Genomic DNA, 13,472 nt, shown 5'->3' with positions numbered 1-13,472 from the left:
ATTGAAACAGATAATACCCCCCAAAAAAATTACACACTCATGAATCATTATTTGATAAATCCTTAACACACTCTAAGGGTGACAAAAGTAATAAACAGTACTGGTGATAATGGTGTAATACATAATGGACATGTTAATAACAAGTTTTCTTGTCCTGGTCCTTATTTGGGCAGAAAACATTGTAAGTTGTATAGCTTTTGTTGTATTCATCTTGAAAAGTGGACACATAGGCGACCAGCACATGGCTCACTGACATCTACAAACCATCCCGTACTGGGCCACCACAGATAGATAGACAGGAGATAGATAGCTAGTTAGATATGAGATAGATAGATAGTTAGGTAGATAGGTGTTTCCCAACCAGGGTGCCTCCGGCTGTTGCAAAACTACAACTCCCAGCATGCCCACACAGCCAAAAACATGCTGTGAGTTGTTGTTTTGCAACAGCTGTATTCCCCCTGGTTGGGAAACACCATTTATCTTGCACTGACCCCTCCCCCCTCCAGAAAGTTACTTACTCCAAGGGTGACATCTGAAGTGTGCAGGGGATACTCCTTCTCTTCCTGGAGGCAGGGGTGGGGGTCCGGGCCTGTGGTTTACAAGAAGCAAAGCACAGGCCTGCACCACCAACAGTTCAGCACAGAGGTGAGTGAGTGGGGGAGGAGCATCCCTCTCCGCTGTCTTCCCAGTCAGTGCAGCGCAGCCCCTGCGCTCATTTTAAAGGATTGCAAGCTGTCACTTTGCCCCTGGGAGCAGGAGGCACACACACAGCGCTCCTCCCACCCAGGTATTTCGACAGGCTGTCACTGTGTCACTGTCTGCACGGACCATTATTCTTCATGCACACAGACAGAAGAATCAAACTGACACGGCGCCAACTTAGTCACCCAGCCTGGTGGATGTGGCTGTCCGTTCTGAACCTGCTGGACCAGGCAGTGGGCGGAGTCTGTGTCGGGATGCCAGGGAGAGCGCGCTTCCCCTCCTTGGTGATCACTGGTGCTGCTCTCGCTTAGTGTACTGGCCGATGCGAATTGCTCAGTGACAGAAACATAAATGTACTGACACCGGAAGTGCGCCCCCCTCGAAAGTGCGCTATAGGCAGCCGCCTCATTCGCTTATAGGAAGAACCGGCCCTGCCACTATGGCCTCATTCACACGGCAGAATTTCTGAGCGGAGTTTGGTGGAAAAATTCAGCAGAATCCTATTGTATTTGCAGAGCTATATAACACATCCTGGTAATATTACACGCTAATAGAATCCTGCTTTCGCTATAGAAATGAACACTGAAAGGGTTACTCCACTAGAAAACATTTTTTTTTTTTAATCAACTGGTGCCAGAAAGTAAAACAGATTTGTAAATTACTTCTATTGAAAAATCTTAACCCTTCCAGTACTTATCACAGCTGCTGGATGTTCCAGAGGAAGTTCTTGTTATTTTGAATTTTCTTTCTCTCTCTCACCACAGTGCTCTCTGCTGATACCTCTGCCCATTTTAGGAACTGTCCAGAGTAGAAGCAAATCCCCATAGCAAACCTATCCTGCTCTGGACAGTGCCTAATATGGACAAAGGTGTCAGCAGAGAGCACTGTGGTCAGACTGAATGGAAATTCAAAAAGAAAAGAACTTCCTGTGGAGCATACAGCAGCTGATAAGTACTGAAAGTATTAAGATTTTTTTTTTTTTATAGAAGTAATTTACAAATCTGTTTAACTTTCTGGCACTAGTTGAATAAAAAAAAATAATGTTTTCCAGGGTAGCGCCCCTTTAATTATACATGGATTCTATGCATTAGACTAATGTTTTCTAACCAGGGTACCTTTTGCTGTCTGGGAATGCTGGGAGTTGTAGTTTTGCAACAGCCGGAGAAACCGTGGTTGGAAAACACCACATTAGACACTAAAGCTGCAAACCCCAGGAAATCTTTGTTCATCGCTCAGAGCTCCAAGCTATGTTTCTTCCAGTAATACTGTAAAATCAATATCTTGTAAGCTCAAGTGCACAAACTGTGTTGGCTATCATAGACTTTTATTATGCTACTATGCTACCCCCCCTTCGCTGCTGCTCAAAAAAAAAAAAAAAAAAACATAATGAGGAGTATTTATCAAAGGATTTATGTGTTTTTTTTCACGTAACTTTGGCGCAATACTTTGGCGCAGTGTCTTTTTGCGCCAAAGTTTGGCGCATCTTCTCCACTGTCATTTTTACAACTTTCTCAAAATCACATGGTCCTGTGTGGGATTTTAACTTTAGTCAGTAATTCATAATTTGCGCAAATCCCGGCGCAAATCCCGGCCAAGAAATTTTGCACATGGGAAATACACTTGGCAATGTTAAAAAATGTAAAGGCGTCAAAATACATGAAAAAAATGTTTTTGTCAAAGCATCGACGCCTCCAGGGCTGCTCAATACTATCCTGCGACGTAGTTGTCTCTGAGGAACCTTCACCCTCCGTTGAGCCGGCATTGGACATGGCCGCACAGGTTCAGGAAAGGTAAAGCACTAAAGCAGTGGTCTCCAACCTGCGGACCTCCAGATGTTGCAAAACTACAACTCCCAGCATGCCCGGACAGCCAACGGCTGTCCGGGCATGCTGGGAATTGTAGTTTTGCAACATCTGGAGGTCCGCAGGTTGAAGACCACTGCACTAAAGTAACAAAAAATAAATAAATACCCAAGTTGAATATAAAATCCATTTCACATGGTGGCTATAAACCCCACAATAGAAAATAACTCCTGTCGCTTGCTGATATACTGCAGGAGGGACTCCAAAATGGACGCTCTACAGGGTAAAATACGCGTCCTCTATGGCGGTAAGTTCTGTGTAAAAGGCGCTGTGAACGGCTGATTTCAAATTACTAACAACGTGCGCCAAATGATAAATTTGGTGCATGTCCACGAAAACCAAAGTGAAAAAAAAAAGGGTAAAAAGAAACAGTCAACAGGCAAAATTGATAAATACCCCCCCAATATCCATTTATTTACACCTCCCTGCTACTTTGTGTGCAGCATAATATGTGAATTACTTAAAAATCACCGGGTTATGTGCCTGACACATATTATACTATAAAATCACAGCACACCGTATCCGCCGGGAGCCATTGTGACATTCAGACCAATATTTTGCACCCCCCCCCCCCCCCCCTCCACTTCCATTTTAATGAACAGTCAAGCTGTTATATTTTATCGTGACAGGCTTTGTGCTGGCTTCTCGCTTTCATTGTCCCTCGCGGCGCCTGATCACGATGTACATCATCTCGCCACTATTTTGTTGTCTGCATCCTGTGTTCCTATTCAGCTGTTGCTAGGCAACAAGGAAACCAATGTCTGTTTCCCTGATCTATAACATGGGCCGCGCTAATATGAAGGAAATCGTTCGATCTGTGTTGATAATGTGACTATTTGTAACCAACCAGAACCGTTCAGCCTTGGATTTGCTGGCTGGATGGGATTGTCTTATATCTGAAGGAGCCTGAATACAGAAGCTGTGCATTATCTGATGAAGCTCAGCTAAGACACATCAGAGAAAACATGGTTGTCTTAACTACCCTGAGATCACCTTGTATCAATGAGAATAATGGGAAAGACCACGGAGAATGGAGCCTTGAAGAGGATGATCATGGCAACAAGTAAACTTTTATTCTATTATATATGCTACACATGGTTAACCTAGTTTTACTCTATCTATCTCATATCTATCTATCACTTATCTATCTATTTATCTCATATCTATCTATCTCATATCTATATATCACTTATCTATCTATTTATCTCATATCTATCTATCTATTTATCTCATATCTATCTATCACTTATCTATCTATTTATCTCATATCTATCTATCTCATATCTATCTATCTCATATCTATCTCATATCTATCTATCTATCTATCTATCTCATATCTATCTATCTACCTCCTATCTATCTATCACTTATCTATATATCTATCTCATATGTATCTATCTCATATCTATCTATCTATCTATCTATCTATCTGTCTATCTATCTCATATTTATCTATCTCATATCTATCACTTATCTATCTATCTATCTATCTCATATCTATCTCATATCTATCTATCTCCTATCTATCTATCTATCTATCTCATATCTATCTATCTTTCTATCTATCTCATATCTATCTATTTATCTATCTCCTATCTATCTATCTCATATCTATCTATCTATCTCATATCTATCTATCACTTATCTATCTATCTCATATCTATCTATCTATCTATCTCCTATCTATCTATCTATATCTCATATCTATCTATCTATCTATCTCATATCTATCTATCTCATATCTATCTATCTATCTATCTCATATGTATCGATCTATCTCATATCTATCTATCTTTCTATCTATCTATCTATCTATCTATCTCATATCTATCGTTCTATTTATCTATCTATCTATATCTCATATCTATCTATCTATCTCATATCTATCGTTCTATTTATCTATCGCGTATCTATCTATCATTGTATGCAGTATGAACATAAAGTTACATAAAAGCGTGCAATGTTTTGACAGTTGCGTGCAAAAATTAATGCAAAAGTATCTTGTTTCATTTTCAAGGTTTTCAGAATTATCCAATGATATTCTGAGAATTCCGTACTGTATCCTCCTTGTGTTATGGCTTTGCATTGGCCACACTTTTACTTACTTACTATACAATACTTTTTTATGCATGCACCAAATTGATTTTTTTTCAGAATATGTTTGCAGTTGTTTGTTTTTTTATTTGAAAAAAAATACATATATATATATATATATATATATATATATATATAATTTTACATTTTTGTGCATTAATATATATCATTGCACAAAAATGCACAAGACATTTTTTTTTAAATGAGAAAAAATAACGAACTGCAACCATGTTCTTAAAAGAATGTAAAATGTAGCTATCCCTCTATATGTGTCTTTATGCAATAACCAGGTTGACAATTATTAGATCTAATAAAATAAAATAAATAAAAAAATAGATATTTTACTTTTTTGTGCTTTAATATATTATATTACTCTTCTACATTTGTCTTATGCAATAACCAGATGGTCATTTAGATGTTATAACGGAGAATCGTTACAGAAACATCTGTTTACCAGACAAAGGAACAGCCCGAACCCTGTAGCTTTACTACAGTGTGATAGTACTATGGCCTCAATGTGCCACGTTGCCAGCCTTGTGTTAGGAATGTTTATCATTGTGACAGCTTGGCATGAACCCACAGTGTATTTCATGACATTGTGCCTTTGTAGCTGATATATATGTATATGTGTGTGTGTGTGTATTTATTTATTTCATTTTTGTAGGTTTAATGTAAAATATTATATTTTTTGAGGGAACAATCTGCCATATTTTGGACAACCCCCTTAAATGGGCACTCTCATTAAAACTAATTTCTGCTATTGCACTCCTTATCGTAAATAAAAAAATCTTTATAATGTACTTTGTTTTAAAAACAAAGGAAGTTTTCTATGTTTTATTTTTGTTTAAAAAAGCTGCCACTAGGTGTCTCCCTACTTTTTCAGAGCACATTTCCCCCATCTCTTGCACAGACCTTGGACTCCTGCTGGCCTGGCAGAAGTTCAAAATCAGGAAATGCAGTCTGGGGTGCTGAGGGGAGTGTGTGCAGTCTTAGCCAATTAGAGCTCATCTCACACACTGAACTGTTCTGGGTTATGTGTAGCAGTGTAAGGGAGGAAGTTCTCCCCTGTATGGCTTCAGATGATGTCATGCCTGCTGGGGAACGCCCCTTCCCAGTCTGTGAATCTGACTGAGACTGAGTAGAAAATACAGAGCAATATCAAGGTAGAAAACTAACAAATAACAAAAATAAAGGCAGGGGGTGGTTTATCATGATGGGGGCAGTGACCTGGGAGGATTATAAAATGTTACAAGATCATGAGAGGCACTCTTTAAGGTTAAGCTGGCCATAGACATCCAGTATTTGGCAGGAGAATGAACCAAACTAGATGGGACAGTCTAACAGGCCTGACCCTCTGATAAGGACTACAATCATGGGGCAGCTGATGCCAATGGGACTGGCTCTTTCTGTCCAATTTTTCATTTTCCCTTGTGATTTCTGACAACTGCTTATTCTTCTGCTATTGGTAACAGTAGAGGAATGTAACAGCAGTTCATCCAACAGCTTTAGGGTTAAATAAACCATATGGTATAACGTACTGGTAATAGACATGAAATAGCTGACATGCTACTACTATGACATATATAGGAGATAAGTGGAGTAAGGGTGTTACTTTTATTGGCTAGCGGAGAAAATATAGAGTGCAAGCTTTAAAGACCTCTCCGGTTCATTCATCAGGAATGCTGATGAAGGGACCTGGGAGGTATTAAAAGCGTGCAATTTATATATTCTCAGTAAACCAATAAATGTGTCATCCTTACTCCACTTATCTCTTGTATTTCTTCGGTACCAACTTTTATTCTTTATGGCACATATGGTATATGGAGATGAGAGGTGTCCACACCCCCTTGATACCGCTTTTCTTGGGGGGGGGAGAAAGAAACAAAATCATTAGTGGATCCCTAGAACTGTTCATAGTAATCCTATATAGCCAACTGTAAATAATAGGGTAGGGCGAAAGCAAAAGAACCGAGTGCACATTTTGCTTGTGTGAATATTAGTCTTGACTTTCTGCAGCTCCAACAGGTACATTGCAGTGCCTGGCAGTACACTTGGATTGTATAATACATGCTGAATGCCTGCGGCTGTTACTAAAGCAACAAGCTTCCATAATCCCTCTATATGGTTGGTGGAAATGAACCTAAAAGACTCTAAATTCAAGTGCTTTGGGGATAGGTTACTATGCAACACACAGTATACAGATTGCATCCTCTTATAATATAAAACTGTAGCAAACAGAGGATTGTCTGTACTCAGCAGTGCCATGGATGTATTCGGGATCACACACTTATCTCTTCAGTACATACCTTGTGCACCTGGTACCTCCTACATGTATGAGTGCACGTGTAGTGCTCTGCACCATAGCTGATCATGTGAGGTTTATATCATTCTCAGCACATTGTAAATCCCTGTATTGACATGTGCTATGGCTGCGTTCTCTCTCCTACACGTGACATGTTGCCATAAGCAGCTGGGGATGTGGACATTTCTGGAAAATCTTCAGATGGCTGCACAGCAACTTGATAATCCAAGAGGTTACTATAAACTTTAATGGGGAACATCTATATGACAATTATTTTGGCCTGTGGACTGGTGGACCAGGAAAGCAGCTATAGGATCTATCTATTTATCTGATATCTATCAATCTCTTATTCATCTCATGTCTATCTATCTATCTCATATCTATCTATCTATCTATCTCATATCTATATATCTATCTCATATCTATCTATCTATCTGATATCCATCTATCTATCTATCCATCTCATATCTATCTATCTCATATCTATCTATCTCATATCTATCCATCTATCTATCTATCCATCTCATATCTATCTATCTCATATCTATCTATCCATCTCATATCTATCTATCTCATATCTATCCATCTCATATCTATCTATCTATCTATCTATCTATCTCATAACTATCTATCTCATATCTATCTATCCATCTCATATCTATCTATCTCATATCTATCTATCTATCTATCCATCTCATATATATCTATCTATCTCATATCTATCTATCTATCTATCTCATATCTATCTATCTCATATCTATCTATCTATCTATCTATCTCATATCTATCATCTATCTATCTCATATCCATCTCATGTCTATCAATCTATCAAATATATCTCTCTTACATCTATCTAGTGTATCTATCTCACATATCTCTCATATCTATCTAATTTTAATCTATCTCCTATCTATTTCATATCTATCTATTTCATATCTATCTATCTATTTCATATCTATCTATCTATATAATTTCCATCTATCTTATATCTCTCTCATATCTATCTCTCAATCTCTCTCACTCTCATATCTATCTATCTCATATCTATTGATCTCATATCCATCTCATGTCTATCTATCTAAATATTTCTCTCTCTTACATCCATCTATCTATCTATCTATCTATCTATCTATCTAAGACCACATGTAGAAGGCAGCACAACCCAAGCAAATCCGTAACAGGGTACAAGGTGCCAGCGGGGTAACAGTCCCAGTCACAGAGGGGGAGATTTATCAAAACCTGTCCAAAAGGAAAAGTTGACTAGTTGCCCATAGCAACCAATCAGATCGCTACTTTCATTTTTAACAAGGCCTCTGCAAAATGAAAGTAGTGATCTGATTGGTTGCTATTGGCAACTGGGCAACTTTTCCTTTTGGACAGGTTTTGATAAATCTCCCCCAGACTGTATACAGATCCGGAAACAAATAAATTCCAGCAGCACTCCCAAGATAAAGTGCAAAATCTAAGGGGCTTTATTGACCTATGAAGGTACGACGTTTCGACAGCATCCCACCATCTTTATCAAGCATGACAAACTGGTTACAAGTGGTACAATATATATTGTATATAATTAATACAAATCATATTCTCATTAGTGTTTGTACAATAACTGAATATCACAAAAAATATACAGTAGGTGCCAATCAGTGCAAATGTGCATATGAATCCAAGATACATCATAAAATGTGCAAAGTTATAAAACTCATAACATAGATAATTAGTGTTCATTAGCAGCTGTGTACAATAAAATCACAGTGGGGTTAAAAACAACATCGCGGGGATAAATGGACGCTCACCGGCTACTGTATAGATATCATCTCGGCGTGCCTAGCGTGTAAGGTCCGACTTCCACATCATGTGACTAGCACATGACCGGACTTGCGGTCACATGATCAGCCTCTGTGTAAACGCGAGATTCTGCGCATCCACACGGAATCGTGAGGCTGTGGAATCCATCTCAGAAGAGGGCAAGGATACCAATGTACTAAATGTAATAACACGTTATAGATTAATATGCTGTACCGTAGTATGTGGCCAATATAAAGTATATTACAGAGGAATCTAGAGAATATTATGAATATGACAGAAAACAGAGTATAAAAAAAAAACGAAGTTACATGAATGTGTGTGAACTGAGGTATAAAACTATTATTGCGTGTAGAAGTGTGATATAGAGTAGATGGGGGAGATTTATCAAAACCTGTACAGAGGAAAAGTTGTCCACTTGCCCATAGCAACCAATCAGATCGCTTCTTTCATTTTTAACAAGGCCTCTGCAAAATGAAAGAAGCGGTCTCATTGGTTGCTATGGGCAACTGGGTAACTTTTCCTCTGCACAGGTTTTGATAAATCTCCCCCATCTACTCTATATAATAGAGTAGAATAGAGTAGCCATAAAAATAGAGTAGCCATAAAAATTGAGCTTTGGATATATATATATATATATATATATATATATATATATATATATATATATATATAAAAATAACCAAAGAATAAGTTGGCCAGCACTATTAACTCCAAACTATTGTAAAAACCTGGCTTGCAGGTGCAGGCTGCTGGGCTAAATATACAGCAACAGGAGAATACAGCAGCACACTGCTAGCACAAAGATATAGACGAAACATGAGTATATAGATAGAACATGAGTATATAGATAGAACATGAAAAGCTATACAGCTGTAGTGCAATAAATGAAGATATCAAACTATGAAATTATGAGGTACTGAGCTTGCAAATTTGGCGCCAAATAGCGTGGACCGTCCCACCACGGTAAGGTGACCTCATTCTCATTCCTGTTGCTATATATATATATATATATATATATATATATATATATATATATATATATAATAAAAGTAAACATGAAGAATAAATGATGGATAAAAAAAATAATAATGAATAAAAAGAGAATAAAAATAAAATAAAGAAATGTGAGAAAATATAAATATGTGAAAGGTGAAAGTGAGAGTGTATAAATAAAGTGTATGTGATTAAGGTGAAGTGTACAGTGTGATTAATGTAGTTATTGTTATAGAGCATCTAACAACAAAGTACCGTATTTTTCGCCCTATAGGATGCTCCGGCATATAAGACGCACCCAATTTTAAATGAGGAAAATCTAGAATACAATGTAAAGTATAGGTCACAGTGATCTTCAACCAGCGGACCTCCAGATGTTGCAAAACTACAACTCCCAGCATGCCCGGACAGCCAACGGCTGTCCGGGCATGCCAGGAGTTGTAGTTTTGAAACATCTGGAGGTCCGCAGGTTTAAGACCACTGGTATAGGAGGTAATACTTACGTTTCCCCGCCGCTCCGGACCGTCACCGCTGCCCTGGATGTCGCCCTCCATCACTGTCGCCGCGTCCCCGAGGTGTCCCCATCGCTCCGGAACGTCTCTGCTGCCGGGTATCCTTGCTCTCCGTTGCCGCCATCACGTCTCTACGCACGCCGCTACGCACGCCACTCCTATTGGATGACGGGGGGGCGTGCGCGATGACGTGATGGCGACGAAGGAAAGCGCCGGCCATGCAGGGGATCCCCGCATGGAGCAGACACCAAGGAGGCAGGTAAGGTCCCTCCCGGTGCAGCCGGGTTAGTGTCAATTTTGCTTCAGATGCGGCGGTCAGCTTTGATCGCCGGGTCTGAAGGGTTAATACAGGGCATCACCATGATCGGTGATGTCCTGTATTAGCCGTGGGTCCCGGCCGTTGATGGCCGCAGAGACCGCCACGATAGGTGTGTATTCGCCGTATAAGACGCACCAACTTCCCCCCCCCCCAGTTTTGGGGAAGAAAAAGTGCATCTTATACGGTGAAAAATACGGTATAAAGCGGGTACGAGTGGCACCACTGAAGGTATGGACAATAACTCTAATGCCAATGGAACATGAAAGGATACACTTAGTGGATCGACAGATACAAGATTGTCCCGCGGTGGTGCTGGGATCAATGAAACCAGATATAAGTATATACAATGTAGTACAGTGACCCCCCGACCTACGATAGCCCCGTCATTTGATCAAATCGACATACGATGCTTTTTTATGTCGGGCCATCGCATTAATTGCTATCCGGCAGCGCAAAATGCTTAAGCTGCTGCCGGATACCAGCTTAATGTTCCCCGTGTGGTGCGGTAAGTATTACTTAGCCCTCCACGATGCTCCGGGGTGCCCTCCGGGTCCAGCGCTGGTCTACCGGTGTCTTCTCGGCCCTCTCCGATGACGTCAATACGCTGCTGCGCACGTCATCCAATAGGAATGGCGTACGCAGCGGCGTAATGACGTCGCTACTCAGGCCCAATAAGGCCTTGCGGAAGACAGAAGAGGACCGGAGAAGACAGAAGAGGACCGGAGAAGACAGAAGAGGACCGGAGAAGACAGCGGTGGGGGACAAGACCAGGAGAGCCCAGCGGAGGCCCGGGGACACAATCGCGAGCGGCGGGGACAGGTGAGTACAGCTTCCTATACTTTACATTGCACGAATCCCTCAACATACGATGGATTCGACAAACGATGGCAGTAAGTTACTGGTTTATTAGGAATACTATCCTACAAGAATTAAAACTACATATCAATGAATAATGTTGTACCATGTACCAAACAATTTACAGCACTCAAGTGCATATAATATGTGACAGTACAGTAGTCCCTCAACATACGATGGTAATCCGTTCCAAATGGACCATTGTTTGTTGAAACCATCGTATGTTGAGGGATCCGTGCAATGTAAAGTATAGGACAGTGGTCTACAACCTGCGGACCACCAGATGTTGCAAAACTACAACACCCAGCATGCCCGGACAGCCAACGGCTGTCCGGGCATGCTGGGAGTTGTAGTTTTGCAACATCTGGAGGTCCGCAGGTTGAAGACCACTGGTATTGGAGGTTATACTCACGTGTCCTCACCACTCTGGACCGTCACCGCTCGTCACCGCTGCCCTGGATGTCGCCTTTCATCGCTGTCGCCGAGTCCCCAGGGTGTCCCCGACGCTCCGGCAAGGCCTCTGCTTCCCCGACATCCTCTCTCTCCGTCACCGCTATCACGTCGCTACGCTCCTATTGGATGACGGGACAGCATGCGCAGCGACGTGATGACAACGATGGAGAGCACCGACGATGCAGGGGATCCCGAAGAGGACGCGCTGGAGCCCCGAGGACAGGTAAGTGATCGTCAGCGGACCCCATGGGGCACCGTAAATGGCTATCCGGTGGCAGCTGAAGCAGTCTGCGCTGCCGGATAGCCGTTTATGCGATGGCCCCGACATACAAAAGCATCGTATGTTGATGCTGCTTTCAACATGCGATGGACTCTTATAAATGGCCAGGTGAGGATTCATAATCCATTTTCGTGATGACAAATGCTTCATAATCTGTAAAGAAAAAAAAAGAGAGAACACTATAAATATCATATAATATCATATACAAGAAATCCCGTAAGAAAAAACCATTATACAACTCCATGATGTTAGGTGCAATAAATGTATAGAGTAACTGAAAAATCAACGTTAAGACCTTGTGGGCGTAATGTGCCCAATTCATAAATCCAAAAGAGACCCTTCTTTTTCAATCTACTGATATGATCGCTTCCTCATTTTGAAAGAGGAACATGATGAATCAAAGTGAAACGTAAATCATTTTCCTGCCTCAACGAAATGTTTCGACACTGGTAGATCCATCCGGAATTTTCGGATGAAGTACCGGTGCTGGTTGAGGCGGGTTCGGAAATCTAAAGTAGTTTCTCCAACATAGAGATAGTTTCATGGGCAAGATAACACATATACTACAAAATCAGAGGTACATGTTAGGTAAAATTTTATTTTCTATTCCTTCCCTGTCCGGGGGTGACAGAAGGTTGGACCCTTCATCATCTGCAGGCAATTAATGCAGGACCTGCATGGAAAGGATTCATTTTGACTCACAGTAAGATATTTCTGACGGCTACCTCCGTTACGAGATACATCCGTTTCTACAAGTTTATCCCTCAAACTAGGGGATTTCCTGTACGACGTGGGGGAGGGGGGGGTAGTTGAAATTTGGGGATGGCAGGGAAACATTCCCTTACCACAGGCCAGTCTCTCCTAATTGCTCCAGCTATTACTCGGGATTTGCAATTATAGGTGGTAATAAACACAATTCTGGAAGGTGATGGTCCCTTTTTAGGTTGGTGTATCAATTGTTCACGGTTCATGTCTAAAACTTTCTTTCTGCTCTGGTGTAGCAAACCTATTGGATAACCTCTCTTGGTGAAATTTGTTACCATGTTGTCAAGAACCGGTTCAATCCTGTCGTCCCTACGGGCGAGCATCATCTGGTTGGACGGCAGGGACCGGATCATAGGGCACAAGTGATGGCTATCAAATCTCAACATTGGATTACTATTGGTTGGCTTCACATAGAAATCTGTAGAAAGGGGATTTCCTTCAACAAATACCGTAGTATCCAAAAACTGAACCGATTCATGTGAAAACGTCAATGTGTTAACGTGTTATTACATTTAGTACATTGGTA

The 13,472-nt window shown here is 40.8% G+C and overlaps 1 protein-coding gene across 2 annotated transcripts in view; it reads left to right on the top strand.

The window, feature by feature from the left end:
• Window positions 1–3,242: 3,242 nt before the first annotated feature.
• Window positions 3,243–13,472, top strand: part of HUNK (hormonally up-regulated Neu-associated kinase) — a 114,796-nt gene continuing 104,566 nt past the window's right edge. Inside the window, exon 1 of one of the 2 annotated variants that reach the window (XM_056559497.1) lies at window positions 3,243–3,627. In XM_056559497.1, coding sequence (XP_056415472.1) covers window positions 3,530–3,627 — 98 coding nt within the window. In that variant the 5' untranslated portion in view covers window positions 3,243–3,529. The remainder of the gene's footprint in view (window positions 3,628–13,472) is intronic. The other variant, XM_056559500.1, reaches the window with a different exon arrangement.

The sequence above is a fragment of the Hyla sarda genome, chromosome 2, assembly GCF_029499605.1.
Source record: "Hyla sarda isolate aHylSar1 chromosome 2, aHylSar1.hap1, whole genome shotgun sequence".
Classification (NCBI taxonomy): Eukaryota; Metazoa; Chordata; class Amphibia; order Anura; family Hylidae; genus Hyla; species Hyla sarda.
Note: the sequence above shows the minus strand (reverse complement) of the source record. Positions and strands in the feature narration are given on the sequence as shown.